This window comes from Lissotriton vulgaris, chromosome 6 (assembly GCF_964263255.1).
Source record: "Lissotriton vulgaris chromosome 6, aLisVul1.2, whole genome shotgun sequence".
In the NCBI taxonomy this organism is placed as follows: domain Eukaryota; kingdom Metazoa; phylum Chordata; class Amphibia; order Caudata; family Salamandridae; genus Lissotriton; species Lissotriton vulgaris.
In genome coordinates this window covers 1865093144-1865117034 of record NC_141694.1, presented here as the reverse complement: position 1 = coordinate 1865117034, position 23891 = coordinate 1865093144, and the positions used below count along the sequence as shown (strand labels likewise).

The 23891-nt window shown below is 46.8% G+C and overlaps 1 protein-coding gene across 1 annotated transcript in view; it reads right to left on the bottom strand.

Annotated features, from left to right (window-relative positions):
• The window catches only part of LOC147709687 (uncharacterized), a 280392-nt gene that overhangs the window by 232648 nt on the left and 23853 nt on the right, over positions 1-23891 (bottom strand). The window contains exons 7-9 of the mRNA XM_086926072.1: positions 20192-20338; positions 11065-11205; positions 8972-9112 (exon numbers count right to left, since the gene is read on the bottom strand). Coding sequence (XP_086782198.1) covers positions 8972-9112; positions 11065-11205; positions 20192-20338 — 429 coding nt within the window. The remainder of the gene's footprint in view (positions 1-8971; positions 9113-11064; positions 11206-20191; positions 20339-23891) is intronic.

The window sequence follows — 23891 nt, the reverse complement described above, 5'->3', positions numbered from 1 at the left end:
TATTAGTGCAGTTACTGAGATTGCAAGGGAATTTGGGCAGAGGTCTGGCTACCTGCTGAATGAAAGTAAGACGCAGATAGTCTCCACTGATGATATCAAAATAAACAATTCAAGATGAATAGAAAGGGCAATCTATCTAGGGTCAGAGTTAGTCCAGCAATGTATACAATAATAAAGGTTAATTTTGATCCTCTGGTGAAGTCAATTTCAGCGGACCTAAAAAAAATAGCATTTGTCTATAATCGGGAGGGCAAACATATTAAAAATGACTATGCTCTCCAATATTTTGCATTTATTTCGATCTATTCCACTCATGATCAGCAAATCAATTATGAAATCAATAGAGTCAACATTTATGAACTTCTTGTGGCAATATGGAAAATTAGACGTGCCAAAAAATATTTGTCTCTCCCGCAGGCAAGGGGAGGGCTGGCGATCCCGAATGTTATATTTTATCTGTCAGATGGCAATATTACTTGACTCGGAAAGGAGTCAAATGGTAATGGTATCAAATAGTGACATCCTTCCAACAATATTTGAGCTGATGTTAGGCTGAGAGGCCATAGAGCTCTTGCTCCGTAATATAGACAGGTGATATTACAAGAAAATGCGGAACAAGGTAATGGTAAGCACCTGGGAAGTTGCTTACCATTACCTTGGTAATCCCAAAAATAAATGACTACACTCCTCTTTGGAAAACAAGTGTACTGCCGCACATGATATATGATAGGATGGGTAGGATCTGGGATCAACAAGGTATAAGAAACATTGGGGATATATTTGGAGGAGATCAAATGTTGGAATTCAGTACCATACAGCAAAAATTCGGGCTTCATGCAAGTCAAGGCTTCAAACTTGTAAAAATTCATAAAATCTTATTGGGTCTTAGGCCACGGATCTCTCCGGGGGTAGAATTCATTTGATTGAGTACCTAGTAGGGGGTAGAACCAAATTAAAGATGATATACAGCTCCTTATTACTGAGTGTACATGATGATATGAAAAATTTGAGGCCACTTGGGTAATTAAATTAAACGATCCAAATTCGGACCTCTATAAGGCGCTGCATTTGCCTATGCCAATCCTGCAAGTTCTCCTGCATCCGGACCTGCATCGCACCCACCAAGCCGAGCACCAGAAGCAACCACCTGGAGTGCATCCTGCTCAACACCCGCTCCGTCCACAGACACGCTGTGGAACTATGGAACCTGCTCGACACCACATCCCCAGACGTCGCCTTCCTCACGAAAACTTTGTTGAACGCCTCCTCAGTGCCTGACATTGCCATCGCCATCCTGGATGGACACAGGATCACCCGGAGGGACCGCGCCAACCGGACCGGAGGAGGCATCGCCATCATCCACAAGAACACCATCCGCATCACGACCAACTCCGGCGACACCCTCACAGCCGCCGAACATCCTCATTTCCAGATACACACCGACCCCAAGACCACACTCAAAGGCACCCTCATCTACAGACCCCCAGGACCGCGCACACAATTCAGCGAAGACATCGCGGACTTCGTCAGCCCACACGCCCTCCCCTCCGCTGACTACATCCTGCTAGGGGACCTCAACTTCCACCTGGAGAACAACAATGACAACAACACCACCACCCTGCTGGACAACCTCGCCAACCTCGGACTCAAGCAACTAGTGAACATCCCCACCCACTACGCCGGACACACGCTTGACCCAGTCTTCTCCTCCAGCAAGTACATCTCCATCAGCCACTCCACCGGTCTCCACTGGACAGACCACAGCTGCATCCACTTCAGCTTCAGAAGGACCACGACTCACCACCACCCTCAACAGGCCCCCGCAGGAGCAGGAACAAGATCACCACCGACCAGCTCACCACATCACTGAACCAGAACCCTCCCGCCAGATCAACGGGCCCCAACCAAGCAGCCAACAACCTCACACAGTGGATCACCAACTGCGCTGATGACCTCGCACCCCTGAAGAACCATCCCAACTGGCCGGGCAGCAAGAGAGCCTCCTGGTTTAACGACGACCTCAAAAACTCCAAGAAGAACTGCCGTACCTTCGAGAAAGCCTGGCGGAAAAACCCGACTACAGACAACATGACAGCCCTCAAGCACGCCACCCGCAAACACATTACCAGCTGATCCACACCACCAAGAAGACAGCATTCAAGGATCGACTAGACAACAACGCACACAACAGCAAGGAACTCTTCAGCATCGTTAAAAAGCTCTCCAACCCCAGCTCCGGAAATAACAACATCACTCCCTCACAAGACCTCTGCGACTCTCTCGCTTCGTTCTTCCACCGCAAGATCGCAGACATACACAACAGCTTCGGCGCACAGACCACGCACCCAACCTCAGAACCAACGCCCCCCACCACCACCCTCTGCGCCTGGACCCAGGTCAGCACCGAAGACACCATCCACACGATGAACACCATCCACTCCGGATCACCAACCGACCCATGCCCCCACCACGTCTTCAACAAGGCCGGCTCCGTCATTGCACCCCAGCTCTGGGACGTCATCAACTGCTCATTCAACACCGCCACCTTCCCGGAGAGCTGGAAGCATGCGGAACTCAGCGCCCTCCTGAAGAAACCATCAGCAGACTCCACCGACCTCAAGAACTACCACCCCATCTCGCTCCTCCCGTTTCCGGCCAACGTCATCGAGAAGACCCTCAACAAACAGCTTGCCGCCTTCCTCGAGATGAACGGATCCCTCGATCACTCGCAGTCCGGCTTCCTAGCCAACCACAGCACCGAGACCGCCCTCATCGCATCCACTGATGACATCCGAGCCCTGCTCGACAACGGGGAAACAGCGGCCATCATCCTCCTGGACCTCTCCGCAGCGTTCAACACTGTCTGCCACCGCACCCTAGTGCAACACCTCAGCAACACCGGAATCCAAGAGAAGGCACTGGAGTGCATCATCTCCTTCCTTGCCGGAAGAACACAGAGAGTCCGCCTCCCCCCGTTCCGAGTCCACCGAGTCATCTGCGGCGTACCACAAGGATCATCACTCAGCCCCACCCTCTTCAACGTCAACATGAGCCCCCTCGCAGCCATCGCACGCCAACACAACCTCAACATCATCTCCTATGCCGACAACACCCAGCTGATCCTCTCCCTCACCAACGACCCAGCCACCGCCAGAACCAACCTGGCACTGAAACTGAACTCAGACAAGACGGAAGTCCTCATCCTTGGATCATCACCCTCTGCCTGGGATGACTCCTGGTGGCCCCCTGCCCTGGGCAGCGCACCCAAACCAACGGACCAAGCACGCAACATGGGCTTCATCCTGGACTCCTCCCTATCAATGACCAGATAAGTCAACGCCGTCTCATCATCATGTTTTAACATCCTATGCATGCTCCAAAAGATCTTCCGATGGGTCCCCACCGAAACGAGGAAGACAGTCACACAGGCACTCGTCACCAGCCGACTGGACTACGGAAACACCCTCTACACCGGAACCACAGCCAAACTGCAGAAAAGACTGCACCGCATCCAGAACGCCTCCGCACGACTCATCCTGGACATTCCCCGTCACAGCCACATCTCCGGACACCTGAGAGACCTGCATGGCTCCCCGTCAGCAAGAGAATCACGTTCTGACTCCTCGCCCACACACATAAGTCCCTTCACGACCTGGGCCCCAGGTACCTCAACAACCGCCTGACCTTCTACACTCCCACCCACCAGCTATGATCGACCAGCCACGCCCTCGCCGCCGTTCCACACATCCGAAGAGCCACCATGGGAGGAAGATCCTTCTCCTACCTGGCAGCCAAGACTTGGAACTCCCTCCCCATCCACCTCCATCTTACCCAAGACCACCTCGCCTTCAGGAAGCAACTCAAGACCTGGCTCTTCGAGCAGTAGCGGACCCCTCTCCCCCAAGCGCCTTGAGACCCTGCGGGTGAGTAGCGCGCCATACAAATTTCTTGATTGATTGGTTGATTGCATTTAGCAGAAAAGTTATTTCGCTCTACTAATTTAAATGCCTAACATTATAAAACCCTCTTTAATCTTTATTTTACTCCAGCTAAATTGTATGATTGGGGAAAGAGAGAGGATGATAAATGTCCGAGGAGTAGAGAAGGGCCGGCCAATTTGGTACACAAGTTTTATCAATGTCAAAAACTAAGCGTAATTCAAGGAGAGATTGGGGTCTTTTGGGAGGGGCTGCTTGGATTTAAGATTGATCTAGCACCTACTCCAGTGTTAATGGGGCATGATAGCAGTCTGGGCTGCAGAAGGGATGATGAAGCCTTCGTTTTTATATGTGTGGCAGTTCTCAGGATACTTTTAGCTGCAGCATGGAAGGGCCCCACTGGCCCCACCTTCCAAATGTGGCTTGCTCGGCCTGTCTTTTTTAAATGTTGCACTAAGAAACCTGTGTGTGTTATCTAAAATGCACCAGAATTAGTTTTTCTTGCCTTGCCTGACTGATGTCATTTTGCGTGTATGGGTCCATGACTTTAGATTCCTCGAAGCAGCATCCTTGCGATTGAATGCTCCTTCGCAACTCACCCTGCTCGCCCAACTGAGCCCCCTGAACATCGAGTGTCCTCTACTCGTGACACTGCATATTAAATATTGCGTAACCTGGTTCTGATGATACCCTAACACGTCCAAAGGCCGAAACGCCGTTGACTCCCACAGTGCAACACTTGGTGTCTCCATTTAACGAATACCTTAACTAATCATTATAAAATTGTAACAATAATTGTTTGGATACTTCGAATGTAAAGAAACCATTTTACTTCACTTATCCTTGTGGTGTCCACCACAAACCGCTGTATGTACCACATCACGTGTCACTTGCGCCGTCACCCTAACTTCACTAGCACTTGTGCACAGTATTTATATGGTTACGTGTAATTTAATGTAACGCAGTGCTACCACCTCATGTGCTTGTACATGTTCTTTGATGGAAATACAAATCACTTTCATAAGAAAAATGTCTCCCTGGCTTTCTTCTCTTTTGGATTAATTCCTCTGCAATTAATTTTGCCACATGTACCTGTACTTTGAATAATACCCCTGTTTAAAACACTGTTGTTGGATACTAACGATTGCCCTGGTCTCCCTGTGGTTTATGGGCTACCTTCTGTAGTTTGATACTGCTTGCCTAAAGGGAGTGCTGTGTCCTTTCCTAGGCTTTAAGGGTGTAGTGGTATATTTGCCTCCCAGGTGGGAGTGCAGGGTTTTTGGGTGTGGCCTATTGGTGATTACGGAGGGGCAGGTGGGAGCCTGTGGAAGGAAGAGGTCCACTATCTCAGGACCTGGACACAAGAGGGCAAACCAGTACCAGGTGGAGCTGGGGGTAGCAACGCATGCTGACAAGATCATTGAGGTTTGGATAGCACTAAGAATGTGTAGTTTAGGTAGGGTAGGTAGGATATCTAGTATTTAATTCCATCTCAGTTGGTTTGATCATGAGTTCAGTGAGACAGGGGCCAGTGTGGACTCTCCTTGAGTCGGAAGAATGCATTCTAGACCTGCAACTAATTGGTCTAATGAAATTCAAAGTTGGCTCCAGCTGCTGTTCAGCGGCAATCTATGGGGGCAGGGGTGTTTTTTTTAAAATGTCTTATTTGGAGGGGTGCATTACTGATGAATTCTCTCTTAGGTGAACATGCTCTGGTCATAGCTGAATTGGGTTTTAAGAATTCAAGATAACAAGTTAATATTGCATGATTTAATGATTGGTAAGGAGAATGCTCGATGATTGATTTAAAAAAATGTGGGCTGCTTCTCATTTGCATTCTTGAAAATAGCCAGGCAACCCTAGGAATTGCTGAAGTTTTTTTGCAGCGAAGAGAGCTGTATGCCACTGGACATTTTACTGGGCTGAAGCCTCAACTGCTGAGTTTCCCTCATGCTGCAAACAACAAACCACAATGGGCAAAATCCCAACATCCAAACAAGGATCTCACCGTGGTTTAGTAATCGGTGCAGTTCCAAGATCCAATGTAGCAGTCAATGGTAGCAGGAGGTTTGGCCATTGATGCATTTTTAAGATACAAATCAAGAGACTGTATTTTACTGAATTTTATTCACTCAATTTGGGCAGGTGTAGTAATCAGCCAGCACCAACTATGAATACTCTAGTAGTAACTGTACCTTGGAATCTACCAGTCATACTGAGGTCACTGGCTTTGTCGGTACTAATTTGTATCTGGAACTAAAGTCACAATCTCATTGAGACTTTAAAAGTTGAAATCTCTGAAGCTGTATAAGCTACTAAGATGGTTAAAACAGATCTTAAAAAAACTGGACTCTTCAAAAGAATCATGAAGTCATAACTGTCTGCTGATCATTCTCTCTGGGGCTGGAGAGAAGTTGACTCAAGCACCCTATCAATACAGAGCGGGTTGGAGGAGGAGCAGGCTAACTACGTCTATGACAACAAGCAACAACTCTACAGCATATTGATGCTTTCTTCCCCTCGCCTGGCTGTGAGAATCTGATGACTCCTTGAAGACATTGGTCCATTAGGAAGTCTTACACCCGGAATCTACTGGGCCTTGTGAAGGGCTTTCTGTAATTAGTTTGTTTCTTCTAGCTGGCACAGCCTAGCTCCTCATTCATGCAGATATGTTCTGTCTGTCCTCGAGTCTCAGTCAATGACCTTCACAGAGGATTCCTAGATTTGCCTCTCTTTCTTACACTGATGTTCAAGCCACCTCTCTGTCCAGATGATCTACAAAGTTTTGTGCATTAAGACACAATATTATCCTCCCCTGATTGCCAAGGCAGAACTCCAGACTCCTAGCAGTGTATTTTCCAGTTGTTGTCCAGTTTTCCCAGACTACAGAGCAAGAGGTGATGGTTAGTCCATTGGTTTATGAAGTCCAGCACAGAAAGAACTCAGAATCTATTCCAAGGGTCCAAGCAGTAACATAACTAAAGGAGGGAAACAGCTGTCAGTAAATGGATGGGCCTCTTACCCAGACTTTAGGCTGGATTGTTTTTGTGCAGGAAGGGATACCTTCCGGCACCAAAACATTATAACAAATAGGAAAAACAGGAAAAAATCTAAATAAATACAACCTATGACCAACTACAGAGTGAGTTATCACAAGTTAGAGAATAAAGCCAAATATATTAATAATGCATATGGAGCCTAAAATACAAGTACATTCACCTGCTTTTTCACTGAAAAAGTAAGGAAAGCAACTGGAACAGAAGCAAAACAGCTTGTCATACCATCATTAACTCAACGATTTATCTTAAAATTATACTTTATTGGCTAAGCACAAAGATGTGACGATCCTGATTTGAATCAGAGAGAAGTAGAGCGATGGCAAGATTTTGTTTACATAATGTGCATCAGGATATTCATGGGATAAATAATAGAGAATAAAGACACTTCCACCTCACCCCCCTATCCCCCCCCCAAAGAAAATTCAATTTCTTTCCAAACCAGTGGCAAATTGTATGGTAAATGAAACTGAACAGATGTCACCTCTTGTGTTCTAGGTTTGAGTGTCACCATCCATTAAGTTGAGGTTTACTGTGTTCCAGACACTTTTTTGCTGAACATTGTATCTTGTTATTAAGGTGCAGGGCGAGGCCTGACCCACACCTATTTTTTTATTTGAGTTACTCTTGCCCTAATTTTAAATAAATAACCCTATTCTGATCTAGTGGCTGCATGAAGCAGGAGTCAACTACCCAGTCTGGGAGTAGCATGTTAATGGGCGACTTGAAGCATGACTTATCTACCATCTCACAGGTCTCCTTTTCCTGAACTAAGAATGAGGAGTGGAAACCACAGATACATGTCGGCAGAAGCATACCATCCCACAAATTGTTTGAATTTAACATTTTAAAGACTCGAACACATAAAAATCCATGAGTGTGACAATAGAACCTGTCACGCAGATTATTACTACTTAACCCCATCTTAATGCCTTTAATTTGCTTTCTCTATCGTCTTAACCACATGGCTGCTGGGCGTTTCCCCCCCCTGTGCTGGAAAATGCCATTTTAGTGGCACCATGACGAGCTGAGCTCGTCATCAGCACACGACACCCGTGGGCGATGACGAGCTGAGCTCGTCATCAGCATCGAAAGGGTTAATTACCACTTATTGCCAGTCACATCTTTTAGTTTTTTTGGTGTTTTACTTGGCTGTGTGATCTATTCCTTTTGTTTTCTGCCCACCTTACAGGCTTCTCTTAATCAGTTAGTTTATCTAGCTGCACAATTACCATTTTATTTAAACAGTGTTTATTCTGCAGTATCCTTACCGCAGACACTTCAGACCTTAAACGTGAGGCTGCACACAGGTAGCTATGTCCTGTCAAAGGTGCCAAGTTCCTCTGTGACTTTAGGAAGCTTCTTGGCCCCACCGTAGCAGCAGCTGCCAGTCTGTACCTCTTGCACTTGTGTAATGCTCTTGGCTTCTAAGGTTCTCCCCCAGTCTCTGAGTAATGCTGGAAAATCTCACAAGGCATCTGCTCTCTTCCAATGCTTGTCTAGCTCTTGATGTTCAACTCAAAGATGTGCCCACTATAACGTGCTGAACCAGGTTTCTATAAACATCCTGCTGTGCCAGGTCATAGCACTTGGATATCTTTGTTTTAGGCTCTGCAGCCACATAGATTGTGATCTAATTAATAAAATGGATTCTGCACAGAAAATGCAATAGGTGGCCTTTAAGACAGGAATAGAGGAACCATGATAACCCGGCGCGTGGGATGCTGTGGGGATGGATGAGGAGTTGGTACATATTATTGAGAAACTACTAGAAAGTGTGTTCTAAAATTTTATATTTTACTACAATTTTAGGGAACGGACTACTACAATGATCACTTTTTGTTGCCCATTACTTTTGACAATGGTGTCAGCATCCGGGATAATGGGGGGAAGGAATTAGGCACTCAGTCACCAGTCCTGTTCAAAGGAAATGTGTAGATCCTTGAATGTCTTCCTGTGTGTGTCTCTGAGTAATACCTTTAGCTGGATCCTTGCACTTAAGTCCACATTGGAATTGGCAGCACCTCTGATTTCCAGGGCATTCGCTGTCAGTCTTGCACTGATCTCGTTCAGGTCCTTTGCACACAGCTGTGTCTTTAGGGCATGCACCTGCTTTCACTGTAACAGAGAAAGTTACAAGATTTAACAACCTTTTCTGACAGTGGCATAGTAGAGACTTAATGGGAACCCCTGTTATGCCAACCCCAAACACAACAAAAGTTCTTACTAATCAGCCAAATTTACACCACAACCATAGCAATCTTAAATTAAAAAATATATAATTTGTTTTCTTACATCTCAAGAGATAACGTTTTTACCCTGTTACTCTACACATGTATTTATTTATATATTTATTTATTTATTTATAGAGCACCAGAATCGACCCCGAAGGGTATCTCTGTGCTGTAGACGAACCAGGTAAGAAGGCCTAACAACTAAGGGTCGGAGGTGAACAGAAATGTCTTAAGCTGTTTCCTGCAAAGGAGGTGTTCCGTGCATTGTTTAATTTGTGAGGGAAGCTTGTTCCAGTGGGATGGGCCTAGATAGGATAGGGCCTTTCCACCTTGCCTGGCTCATTTGATTCTAGGTACTGTGAGAAGATGTTTCGATCGTGAGCGGAGAGACCGCCGAGGGACGTAGGGAGTAAATTTATCTGCCAGATATCTAGGGCAAGGGTTGAACAAGGCCTTGCCAATGATGCAGCATACCTTAAACTGTACACACTTCCGTATAGGAAGCCAATGGAGCTGATCAAGCAAAGGCTGAGAGGCCGTCCTAGGTGTCGCGTTCAGAATCAGACGAGCTGCCATATTCTGGACAACCTGTAGTCTGTCCAGAGCGGCCTCATTGGCAGACAACAGAAGGCTATTACAATAAATAAATACACCTATTCTGATCTAGTGGAGGCATGAAGCAGGAGTCAACCACCCAGTCTGGGAGTAGCATGTTAATAGACAACTTGAAGCATGAATTATCTACCATCTCACAGGTCTCCTTTTCCTGAACAAAGACTTAGGAGTGGAAACCACAGATACATGTCGGCAGAAGCATACCATCCCACAAATTGTTTGAATTCAATTTTTTAAAGACTCGAACACATAAAATCCATGAGTGTGAAAATAGAACCTGTCACGCGGATTATTACTTCTTAACCCCATCTTAATGCCTTTAATTTGCTTTCTCTATCGTTTTAATTACCACTTATTGCCAGTCACATCTTTTATTTTTTTCGGTTTTTCACTTGGCTGTGTGAACTATTCCTTTTGTTTTCTGCTCACCTTACAGGCTTCTCTTAATCAGTTAGTTTATCTAGCTGCACAATTACCATTTTATTTAAACAGTGTTTATTCTGTAGTATCCTTACCACAGACACTTCAGACCTTAAAAGTGAGGCTGCACACAGGTAGCTATGTCCTGTCAAAGGTGCCAAGTTCCTCTGTGACTTTAGGAAGCTTCTTGGCCCCACCGTAGCAGCAGCTGCCAGTCTGTACCTCTTGCACTTGTGTAATGCTCTTGGCTTCTAAGGTTCTCCCCCAGTCTCTGAGTAATGCTGGAAAATCTCACAAGGCATCTGCTCTCTTCCAATGCTTGTCTAGATCTTGATGTTCAACTCAAAGATGTGCCCATTATAACAAGCTGAACCGGGTTTCTATAAACATCCTGCTGGGCCAGGCCATAGCACTTGGATATCTTTGTTTTAAGCTCTGCAGCCACATAGAGTGTGATCTAATTAATAAAATGGATTCTGCACAGAAAATGCAATGGGTGGCCTTTAAGACAGGAATAGAGGAACCATGATAACCCGGCGCGTGGGATGCTGTCGGGATGGATGAGGAGTTGGTACATATTACTGAGAAACTACTAGAATGTGCGTTCTAAAATTTTATATTTTACTACAATTTTAGGGAACGGACTACTACAATGATCACTTTTTGTTGCCCATTACTTTTGACAATGGTGTCAATATCCGGGATAATGGGGGGAAGGAATTAGGCACTCAGTCACCAGTCCTGTTCAAAGGAAATGTGTAGATCCTTGAATGTCTTCCTGTGTGTGTCTCTGAGTAATACCTTTAGCTGGATCCTTGCACTTAAGTCCACATTGGAATTGGCAGCACCTCTGATTTCCTGGGCATTCGCTGTCAGTCTTGCACTGATCTCGTTCAGGTCCTTTGCACACAGCTGTGTCTTTAGGGCATGCACCTGCTTTCACTGTAACAGAGAAAGTTACAAGATTTAACAACCTTTTCTGACAGTGGCATAGTAGAGACTTAATGGGAACCCCTGTTATGCCAACCCCAAACACAACAAAAGTTCTTACTAATCAGCCAAATTTACACCACAACCATAGCAATCTTAAATTAAAAATTATATCATTTGTTTACTTACATCTTGAGAGATAACGTTTTTACCCTGTTACTCTACACATGTATTTATTTATTTATTTATTTATTTATTTATAGAGCGCCAGAATCGACCCCGAAGGGTATCTCTGTGCTGTAGACGAACCAGGTAAGAAGGCCTAACAACTAAGGGTCGGAGGTGAACAGAAATGTCTTAAGCTGTTTCCTGCAAAGGAGGTGTTCCGTGCATTGTTTAATTTGTGCGGGACACTTGTTCCAGTGGGATGGGCCTAGATAGGATAGGGCCTTTCCACCTTGCCTGGCTCATTTGTTTCTAGGTACTGTGAGAAGATGTTTCGATCGTGAGCGGAGAGACAGCTGAGGGACGTATGGAGTAAATTTATCTGCCAGATATCTAGGGCAAGGGTTGAACAAGGCCTTGCGAATGATGCAGCATACCTTAAACTGAACACACTTCCGTATCGGAAGCCAATGGAGCTGATCAAGCAAAGGCTGAGAAGCTGTCCTAGGTGTCCCGTTCAGAATCAGACGAGATGCCATATTCTGGACAACCTGTAGTCTGTCCAGAGCGGCCTCATTGGCAGACAACAGAAGGCTATTGCAATAATCCAGGTCACTTGATATGAGTGCCTGGGTTAGCATCTTCCTAGAGGAGTCAGGGAGCAGAGGGAGGATACGGCGCAATAGGCCCAACACGTTAAAGCACAAGCCAGCTGTGTGGGTGGCACACTCTTACATGTCTTTGTTTGTCACACTGGTCTCAGTAAATTACTATATACTGTAAGTAATTACATATGAGCTCCGATCAAATGTGATATCCTGTAAGACTAGACATGGCAATACAATAGCAGATACTCTCTAGTACTCAGCAAAAGTAGTCAGCAGTTCAGCTTTAGAAGATGTGTTGATTTTCTACAAATAAAATACCATGGAAAGCACCTTAACCTTTCTACTTATGCTTATCCAAGAAGAAAATAAAGGCTCTTTTTTCAAGTGGTAGAGTGAGACTGACAGAGAACATTTATTAATGTTGTAGTTGATGTACTACCATGGCTTTTTAGGAATCAGCTTTGTACCTCTAAATCATAAGCAGCAATTTAAAATGTGGAAATGCCTAAGATAGATGAAAGTTTTTGACTTCATGACTGATAGTAAAAATGTGGATTATATTAAATAGTTTTACGCATGTGCAAAACCATAGAGTATCAACAATACAAATGAAGCAAGTAGATATTCTATTTTCAATCAGCAAGTAATGTACCATAACCCACATGATACAGCACTAACATTAAATTGGGACCTATTTATTTTGTCTGGTATCTGTATAAATAATTGAAATATTAACCTATTTCTCCCCTTCAAGGGTCTTATTTGTACTCAGAGTCAGATAATAAACAGGACGCATGACAATCTGATACTCTGGAGTTGATGAATTGTAGGATCAAAGTCCTGGTGATTTGTTTGACTTTAATGTATTAATCAGCATGTTTTCCTTTTTGACTAAGATGCAGCTTTTTTATCATAAGGCTATGGGTCCTTGTCAGTATTCAACGTATCGATTTGATCAGACACAAATGTCTGTTTCACAGCTCTACTGCAATCAATGAGGATATATCAGTGCATATAAATGAATTTCTATACATTTCTTTAATAACTACATGGGAATGTGCAGTGTTTTTTAACCCCTTCCCTGCGGGGCTAATTCCCCAACGGTGTGGGGGGAGCGCGGCACCGCGGTGCTCGTGACGAGACCAGGCCGTCATGAGTCACGGTGGAGCTGTGCTCATGACGGCCTGGTCTTGTCACGACCCCGCCCACTCAATAATTCTCCCGCACAGGCGGGGAATTAACCGTGCTGGGTGGAGCGGCGGCGTTATGCCGAGACCAGGCCATCATGAGCACAGCTCAACTGTGACACATGACGGGCTGGTCTCGTCATGAGCACACAAGGGGTTAAACAACAAACATAAATCATTAGGCAAGGGAAATTGGTCATGGTGGGTAAAATTTTTGAAAACCTTTCTCTATTTAATAACCCATATGCAAGGAGGCGAAGCTTTCTCGCGACCAAGATGGTCGCTTGAGCAGAGTGCCCCATAACATCATCTAACTATCCAAAATAAATCCGGCAACTACAGTGCAAGAGTCACCTGAGGTAGTGGGCCCCGGGCATCAGAGACCGGCAGCAGCAAGTTCGTGTTCCTCCGACCCTTGACCGTACTTCCTAGACGGAGTGCCTAGAGTTGCTGCGGGGGGCGCAGCGCACCAGAGGGTTCCGCTGCGTAGGAGCCCGGTGTGTACATGAGGTGCTTCATTTTGCAGACGCCCCACTGAACTGACGACCCGCGCGGTGCCCCGCTACACAGGGCAGCTGTTCACCGACGACCTCAGGCCCCCCAACGAGCTGCGTGGGAGGACTCTTCTGATAGGTACTGGCTCCGCATTGGTGGCCCGCATCAGACGGAGGCGCGGCTACTGGATTGAAGCCGTCTGAGCAGTGATACCCTTCCCGGTTCTTCTGGGTACACTGCCATCATCCGGTGACTTGTGCCTGCAGTGGTGCCTTGTGGAGTGGCGTGCTGTAGGGACCCGGAGTGGACTGCTTGACGGGCAGATTGGGGCCACCATCTTTGGGCGTGAAGGGTGCCGGTTCTCCATGCCCTGACCTGGAAGGTAGGAAACCTGCTGGGACGGCGTCTTTGGAGTGCCTACTGGCTGCCTAGCTGTGGCTGTGGAATGCGCCTGGGTGACGACCGCTGGCCAGATATTGGGTGCCAGAAGTGGGGATACGATTCTCTGTCTTAATACTTGCCTGCGGGGAGCATAACCTGTACTGCCTTGCTCCTTATCCTGGACTGCTCAGATCTACGGAATGCGAACATCTGCAGAACCCGGGCCCAACTTGGTCCTACGTTGGCGCGGGCGTGCCCTGTGGGTACGAGGCCACATATATCGAACTGGCTTGGTGGCTGGTCCACATCTCTCTATGGTTTGCACTGCAGGAGAATCCATCTAGTTGATTGATCTAGGCACTGACGGGTAGCTGTGTGGTCCTGGGGCCTCGTGTGGAGGGCTTGCAACTGCTCTGGAGAGGGTGTCCACTGTGAGGTACATGTGGTGGCTTCCCCCTGGACTTAAGGGGCACCTGGATCAATTCTACAGGATGCCTATTACACAGACTGGGTTGCGATACTAGCAGGAGTGCAAAACTCATTGAGTGGCTGCGACTTTATTGCCTCCTTCCTGGGAGAGTCCAGTGGCCAGGATGGGCAGAGTAGACAGGGCACAGCCGCAGCTGTCATTTGAGCAGAAAAGGTCAAAGTCCCCAGACGCATCCACTGAAGACACCTCCAGAATGCAGGAGCAGCCGGTGGATACGTCGCGACACGATATCCTTGGCATGCTGATGGCAATGGAGAAGAGTCTGCAGAGCAGTAGCTCGTCCCTTGGCACTAAGATGGATGCATTATCCTACAGAATGGACCGCATGGCCTAAAGACTGGACAAACAGGCTTAGAGGCTAGACATGTCTGAGCGAAGGCTGATGGAGGCGGAGGAGGCGCAGACCACCTTAGACACTGAACATAAACAACTGGGCTGGCTGCTGCGTGTTTTGCAGGACAAGACAGAGGACTTAAAGGCGCGCTCTAGATGCTGTAACCTTAGGATCACGGGACTGCCGGAGACAACTCACACAGGAAACATGGTACTCTTCGTGGAAAAGCTTCTGAAAACTCTGCTGGGCGAGGACTCTTTCTCTGCCATATTTGTTGTGGAAAGCGCCCATCCCTCCCCGGGGCCTGGGCGGCCCCCAGCGGCACCTTCTCGACCGATCATTGTAAAATTACTCAACTTTTGAGATCGGGATGTGGCACTGAAGCTAGCCAGGGAAAAGCAGCCTTTGGGATTTGGAGGTTCCACCATTTCTTTGTTCCCAGACTTTACAATCCGGGTTCAGGAACCGCGTTAACAGTTTACGCCAATGAAAAAGCAGCTCTGCGACCTCAGTGTGTATTATGCTATGTTATACCCAGCGAAACTGCGTGACAACAGACACGCTTGATGACACATCTTTACTGACCTGAAGGCCCTCCAGAAGGCGCTAAAAGACTGGTGGAGGGAAACACCACTCAGTCCAGAGAGGCTACTACTTGGTGAGGGAGCAGGAGGACAGTTGGAGGAACAGGACTGGTATTTACCTGACGCCTTTGTGTAATAAGTATGATCTGGGGACTTTGATAGGGCAAGGGGTGTTAGTCTGTGGGGCCCTGGAGGGATAGATATGGTAACTTCATCACCTCCCCCCAACTTTTTTGTTTCTATTTCTGTTTACTTGTTCCTCACTAAGGACGGAGGCCCATTTCACATGCCTCACCTGCCTCAGCGGGATGGGGCGGGGGCCAAGTTGGGGGAATATAGCTGCCGGTGGTAGGCTGAGTCCGAACTCCGCACCAGTACAATATCCCTATTTTGTGGGGTCAGGCCCTGGACTGATGTGCCTGACCTTGTTGAATTTGTGTGTTAGCGGGTCCCGAAGTGGTGGTTACGATCATTGCTCTGAAGTTTAGGTTGTGCAGAGGGTTGGGGCATCTCACAAATTGTGTAGTTGCATAACAGTGTTGTGATGGTGTCTTGGGAGAGGCCTCACTAGGGCCTGATACATCTCATTGTTTTACAAGCAACTTCCGTCCACGTGTGTAACACACCTGGGAGTATTCCTTGTTTTTTAGGGGTGGGACGGGTGAGGGGGTTCTTCCTTGTTGTTGATGGGAACGTACCATCAACAACAAGTTGGGGGTGGTCTGACGTGGGAGGGAGGTTGGTGGGTTTTGGGAAGCGCAAGTATGTTATTTTGGATAGCTGTTTTTTAAAAGTGTGCATATGGCGATCAAGACAACTATACAGTACACAGGTCAATTTGCAGGTTCTGGCTGGACAAATGCGATGGTGGTACCTAGTCGCACTAGATAGAACTAGAAGAGGCCTTCCGAGTGCTTTCATGGAACGTTAGGGGTCTTAACGACTATAGGAAACTCAGTAAGGTATTACATTAGACAAGAGACATACGAGATGGCATTGATGGAAGAATACCGTTACCTACAGATCAAACATGCACTCACAACAGCTAATCCACCAGGCTCTGATCTCCTGGAGACCTCACAGCTGGAGGACACACTGTTGACACAGTGTTGACAGACCACACGACAAAAAAAAAGTGATTTCCCTGACATATCGTAAAATTGTAAATAACAAACGAGACCCCACAAAAACTCTTTGTGAGAAATGGCAGGCCGAGCTAGGGGAGCTGGATGAAACGGATTGGCAGGAGGCGCGCGCGTCCCCATGCAAAGTGGCAATACCCTTCAAATTAAAACCAGTGCAACTCAAAATACTGCACAAAACATACTACACAAGGATGACATTGTATAAAATCGGAAGAACCGACACACCACTGTGTCTGCGGGGTTGCGGGACGCCATGCACTTTCTGCCACAGATTGTGGTAATGCCCTAAAATTATACACTACTGGGAGGCTGTCATGGATACATTCTCACATGTTTGTGGAATTAGTGTCCTCCCAGAACCCAAAAGATGTCTCTTCAACATCTGGGAGCTGACAGGTCTTAATCATGTGGCTCAAGATTGGGCGACTTTAGGTGTGATTCTGGCTAAATGGAAAATAGATCAACACTGGAGAGCGCAGGACTTTCTCACACAACAACAGTGGTGTAGCGATATGGATAGCGCAATGGTGGCAGAGAAAGTGGTCTATGTCCGTAGAGGGTGCCCTGAGAAATGGACACGGTGTGGGTGAAGTGGAATGCATTTAGAGGGAATATATATGTACCCCACCATCCGAAGAGTCTGATCCAGAGCTCAGTGAATAATAGACATGATCAAAGCTGTTCTGGGAAAGTTGTTATTACTGTAGTCATAAGATGGGTGCATGTTGGGGATAACTGCAATGCAAAATTGATAAAGGCGTTATTTAAGTGCTGACACAACTATGTACTCAGTAGGCACCTATAGTTTCGTATTTCTGTAATCAGTACCAACTTATGTAAAAGAACAATCTATTTTTTTTTTTTTTTAAAGAGGGACTTATTTTGTTCGGTATCTGTACAAAAAATCTGAAATTTTAGCCAACATTTCTCCTACAAGGGTGAACATGGCGGGGGAACATCTAAAGTGTTGCACCTTGCTGAGCAGTCCCATATGCCTCTGACAAAACAATATCCTAAACAGTTTTTGCTACACAAATGAATTTATGGATGAAATGTGAAGAGATGTAGATCATGACCCATCAAGCAAGAAAGTAGTGGGAGAACTTGTCAGATAATAGATATTATTAATATTTCAAAGAGTACAAGGCTCATTCAGATCATGACTCTTGATTTAAGGTGCAAAGGCTTAGCCTGCTGGTGTGAAAAAGGGATTCAGAAAAGGGGGTGGTGATGAACAGAGTGTCTGAATTAAGCAGACCACTCTTACCCAGTCCAAAGATCAGGGCTTGATCCATCACCGTTATTTAGCTCACTGCACCATCCCAGCTCAGAACCTGGCTACATGCAAATTAGTCTGTCCCTGGCCCAGTACATCATGGGAACAGGGTAGACCAGACTACCAAGCCAATTCTTCACTGGAAAGGAGACAAGCTACCGGGGACCGGTTTCTGGCATTTCAGCCATCGTCGGTGTGAAAAAGGAGTCCTGCCTGAGCTATGCAATATCTTGCACTTACTGTAGTAATGGATATTAGCACGAAGGAGCACATTTTCTGTGCAACTGAATCACTCTTATAGGGTCTGGTCCCACCCCTGCGTTAGCCTCAATGTGATAAAACGCATAACACCACTGCACTTGCAAGCTGCACTTGCACGCATCAACAGAAGCCCTGCAAAACCTTTGTCAGGCCTGACATTGTGGTCTGCATGTGCAGTTTTCAACTGGCATTTTAACCTGGTAAAATAAACCTTTTGCCAGACCCAGACCAATATTTTTAATTTGTACAAGACATCCAGACGGTAAACCCTGAACAACCCAAAGGCAGGATGCAGTTTCTTTAAAATATTGGACATGCATATTTAAGGTTTAATGTCCTAAACTCCTACATACGTTTTTCAGTCTGGCAAAGCCTACCTCTCCCATAGAATGACATTGGGTTACTTTCTTACCTTTAATAATTAATAACTTTCAATTGGGAGCAGGCAGGCAGGTTGTGTTTTGTGTCTGAAGAATTGTATTTAAAAGCCCTCTTTAATGGTAAAGTGAAGATATTTAGTCACAATTTTGTAAATGGCACTTTTAGAACGTTATTTTGTCCTCTTTATTTAACATTAATTGCGAAAACAGTTGGAAGTTAGATCGCATTTGTATGCAAGATTTTAGATGTTTTTCAATTAAATTGAAATGCCATGTGGTAGCGACACACCACCCAGCCGAACGAGGAAGTAAGCGAATACGCTGTAAGACATGCAGCATTTGTGAATAGAGAGGAGACAATCTTCCTCAGTTTGAGAGACTTCTGTAGAGACACTCCAGAAGAGTGAGCGGTTCAGGAGCATTTATCTGATAAGCAGATACATGTCCCTTTAAAAGCAGCAATGTAAAATAAGACGGTTTCACTCACTTTGTTTTGCCCAGAAGAGGCAAAAATATTTTAGGCCAAGATGCATCCACTTTTTCAACACAAGCACATTCCTTTGCCATCTTTAAATGTTAGACAATGGTATTCCCTCTACCCCCAAGCAGCCCGGGTTCACAGAGGACTTGACAGGACATCCCTTTCTAAAAATGCACTTTCAAAATACACAGACAAATACAATTATAAACAATCCAAATCTAACTAAATCTAACTAAACACTCACTTCTAAAATGTCACAGGACAAATCGGAGGTTTACATTTTTTTCTCATTTTGTGCAATTTGTGCAGATTTTGTAATCACTTCTCCTTGTCCAGTACCATAATCACATGTGTAAACTACACATTGTGGGATAGGCAGGCGAGGCACGCAGGACTATTTCTGCAATGTAGTTCAAATGATATACATGCCCAATTTTTAGGTATGCACTAGGTATACACTGATGTCCCATTCAAGCCTCGGAGGTAAAGTTAATGACCGTCCACCTACGTAGGTGAAGGAAGAGCACCTCAGAGGATGAGTCTCACAAAAGGATTGTACTAAAAAATATTACAGCAAGCGTCTTGCAGCCCAGGTTCTATGATATATGGGACAACAGATAACCAGACAGTTGTTTTCAAGCAGCACTCGCTGTCTAATGTATTTCACAGTCTGTGATGTAGCGTGAGGAGAGCATCAGCCTGTGAATGCAGAAAGTCCTTCAATATACCCTGATCACACTCCAAAGTCAGCTACAACCTGGGCAGACAAATGACAACTCACTTGTGCACATATACAGAAATGCACATGTGCAAATATGCTTCTACAACATTTTTAACAAGTAAATTCAGACCCTTTTCTTACATACACTCTCCAGAACAACTGTGGATATAATGAATAATGGGTACATAATGGAGCGCTCACATAATTAATTTCAGGTGTAGGTCCTTCACGGTGCTCCCAGGGAAGCTGGAAGAATGTTCCACGCTCAAGTTAAGAAAAAGGGCAGTACCCTGAATGTGACAGACACCTGTCATTAGCATAGAAAGCTGTTGTTAGCTTTCAAATGCAGGTTTTGTAACAATCATCTAGTATATTTCAGGTATGTACAGTACCCTTCCGCCTATCTACAGGCCAAGTTGAGCCTAAAATCAGAAACACAAGCGAAGATGTCAAGTGAATATCAGTTGTCACACACTCCTGACGCTGATACCTGTCTCTGGAGCCTTGCACTTTAATCCGCAGTTGAAGTAGCAGCACTTCCAATCCTTTTTGCAGTCATCATCACTCTTGCACTGTGAGTTCTCTGTTTTGATGCACTTCATGTTGTCTTTGGGGCACATTCCTGGCTTTGGTAACACTGAAAAAAAATGAGAATGTGTTAATTTGTGTCTTTTCTTGAACCAACCATGATAACACATGGTAACCCAGGTAAGGCTCTACTAATGAGGATTGTTTAGGAGGAGTTGTTTATGAGTGACCAAAGGGTCCAGGTTTGATTGTATTTCTCTGTTGTTTCTTGTCTCTCTTATATTACAGGCTGCCCAGGAAATCTGCGACATGAGGAAGGTACTTTACCGACAGTGGAAAATATTATATCTGTACAGAGAAGGCCTTCTGCCTGAATTAGTACAGCAACACTGAGGGACATAGCAGGCATTGTGTTTATGAAAATGTCCCCTTAGTATAGCCCTAAAGGTGACCACAGAAAGCAGGTTCAATGTGGGGCACAAGTTACATTTGGCATTTGGAACTGTGGTGATCTCTTTGGCAATTATTTCAAGGTCTTAGTTTGACAATTTTAGTGAACATAAAAAGAAGCTCCATCATGAGGTTTGCTTTAATTGAAGACATGCCAGAAAGCGCAAAGGGCTCTCTTATAATGGGCTTGTTCTGAAATGAACGTGTTTGTTCGCCTCTTCCGGACCTCCGAAAGGAACGAAAGTTAGAAGTGGACTGCGCCAACACCCTCACCCCACTGAAGAAACCTCCCCACAGAGACACAGGCAAGAGGGCCCGCTGGTTCACCCCAGAACTCCTAGATTCCAAGCAAGCCTGCCGGAAACTAGAGAAGAAATGGCACACTGAACAAACTCTGGACAGCCACGTAGCACACAAGGATGCCATCCGCAACCCCCACCACCTCATCAGGGCTCCCAAGAAGACGTCCTTCAAAGACCGCCTCGACAACAACGCACAAGAAAGCAAGGAGCTCTTCAACATTGTGAAGAAACTCTCCAACCCCAGCTCCAACACCAACGACATCCCATAGTCACAAGCCCCGTGCAACTCCCTTCTTGCCACCTTCTTCCACCGCAAGAAAGCAGACATCCATGACAGCTTCAACACCCAGACAGCCCCAACAGACAGCAACACAACAGACCCTCTGCACACAATGGACCACTTCCCCTTGCTAGCATGGTCCAGCGTGAGCGTCGATGACTCCATCAAGACCATGAGCACAATCCACTCCTGCTCTCCGTCAGACCCATTCCCGCACCACGTCTCCAACAAAGCAAACAGCTCCATTGAACCCAACCTACGCAACATCATCAATCTCCCCCTTGAGACCGCGACCTTCCCAAAGAGCTGATAACACGCTGAGATCAACGCCCTACTCAAAAAACCCAAGGCAGACCTAAGAGACCTCAAGAACTTCCTACCCATCTCTCTGCTCCCCTTCCCTGCAAAGGTCATTGAGAAATTCGTTAACAGACGGCTAATCCAATGCCTCGAAGAGAACAGAATACTGGACCCTTCCCAGTCAGGGTTCGGCAGCAACCACAGCACCAAGACCACCGACGACATCAGGACCCTGCTAGACAATGGGGTGACTGCAGCACTCATCCTCCTAGACCTCTCCGCTGCCTTCCACACCGTCTGATACTGCACACTTAGCGCATGCCTCCATGCCGCCGGGATCCGAGACAAGGCTCTGGAATGGACCACCTCCTTCATCTCCAGCAGAACCCAGAGAGTCCGCCTTTCCGTTCCATTCCAAAGCCTCTGAGATCATCTGCGGCGTACCCCAAGGATCCTCCCTCAGGCCGACACTGTTCAACATTTACATGGCCCGCTCGCACACGTCATCCGACAGCATGACCTCAACATAATCTCCTATGCTGACAACACTCAATTGATCCTCTCCCTCACCAAGGATCCTATCACCTCCGAAGCCAACCTCCATGAGGGAATGAAGACCGTCGCCGAATGGATGAAAATCAGCTGTCTGAAGCTGAACTCGGACAAGATGGAGGTCCTTATCCTCGGCTCCAACCTGTCCTGGTGGCCAATGGCACTGGGTGCAGCCCGACCCCCTCCGACCACCCACGCAACCTGGGAATCATCCTCGACTTAACGCTCTCAATGGACAAGCAAGTCAACGCCATCTCCTGCTCCTGCTTCAACACCCTCCGCATGCTCGGCAGGATCTACAGATGGATCCCGACAGATACAAGAAAGACAGTCACCCAGGCCCTAGTCGGCAGCAGACTCAACTATGAAAACGCCCTCTATGCGGGAGCCTCGACCTAGCTCCTCAATTGACTACAACGCATCCAAAACGCCTCTGCACAACTGATCCTCGATGTACCACAACATGGCCACATCACCCCCCCCTAACTGAGAAACCTGCACTGGCGCCCTGTCAACAAGAGGATATCATTCAAGCTCCTCATTCACGCATACTTGGCACTCCACAAGACCGGCCCAGCCTACCTCAACAGACAGTTCTCCTTCTACACCCCCAACCGTCAGCTATGCTCCGCCTACCTCTCACTCGCCACCGTCCCGCGCATCCGAAGAACAACCACCGCCGGGAGATCCTTCTCCCACCTCGCCGCCAAGACATGGAACACCCTCCCACTGAGCCTACGACAGACCCAAGACCGGCTGACCTTCAGGAGGATACTAAAGACCTGGCTTTTCGATCATTAGCGGCCCCCACCTCACCCCCAGCGCCTTGAGACCCTCGAGGGTATGTAATGCACTTAGCAAATGACTGATTGATTGAAGTGGAAGGCCGAAAGGCCTTAGGACTTGGCCGTGGCTCAAGAGTCCTTAAAATGCTCCAATGTGGAAAAGCCAGTCATCCTCAACCCAGCATGATGACGTACCTCCACCCTTGTCGAAATCGCCCTCCCCAGAGAATCAGCGGTATCAAGACCACAACGTATAGTGAACTTGGCCGCATCTCTCCCCTCCATAAGAGCCAGAGAGAGAACTGTCCGGCCACCTCCGGACACTGGGGCAGCACCTGCTCAACCGCATCCCAAACAGAAAGGGAATAGCGGCCTAAAAGACAGGCAGTGTTAACAGACCGCAGTCCAGAACTTGCGGAAGAATAAATCTTCTTGCCAAACTGCTCTAATTTCTTAGATTCCTTGTCCGGTGGAGCAGAAGGAAATGCACTCGGGGACATGGAGGCCTGAACTACCAAACTCTCAGGTGTATAGTGCTGGGTGAGGAAGGGAGGGTCGCTTGGGGCCGGGCAATGGCATTGGCCCACTGCCTTGTCCACAGGGGCCCCTGTGTTGGGCCGGAAACAAGTGCCCAGAAGCACATCAGTAAGTGCATCAGTAAACGGCAACAACGGTTCTGTAGAAGAAGAATCTGGCAGAAGCACTTCAGTCAGTAGTTGGTCCTGACTGTCACTGTAGGAAGCTTAAGGCCAAGAGCCTTGGCCGCCCTAATTAGCACAGTGGAAAAGGAATCACTTTCCTCCATATTAGCTGAAGGGGATGGTGTACCAGGCGCCGGAGTGTAATCCGGGCCACCGGCCTCCGCCTCCTCATCCCAGTCTGGGGCGGACTCACACTGTGCTGCGAGAGGGTCTAGAACCCCCCCCCTCCACAAGTGGACGAGGACGTGGATGAAGAAAAGGGTCAAATTTCCCCATCGGCGTCAGGAGGCAT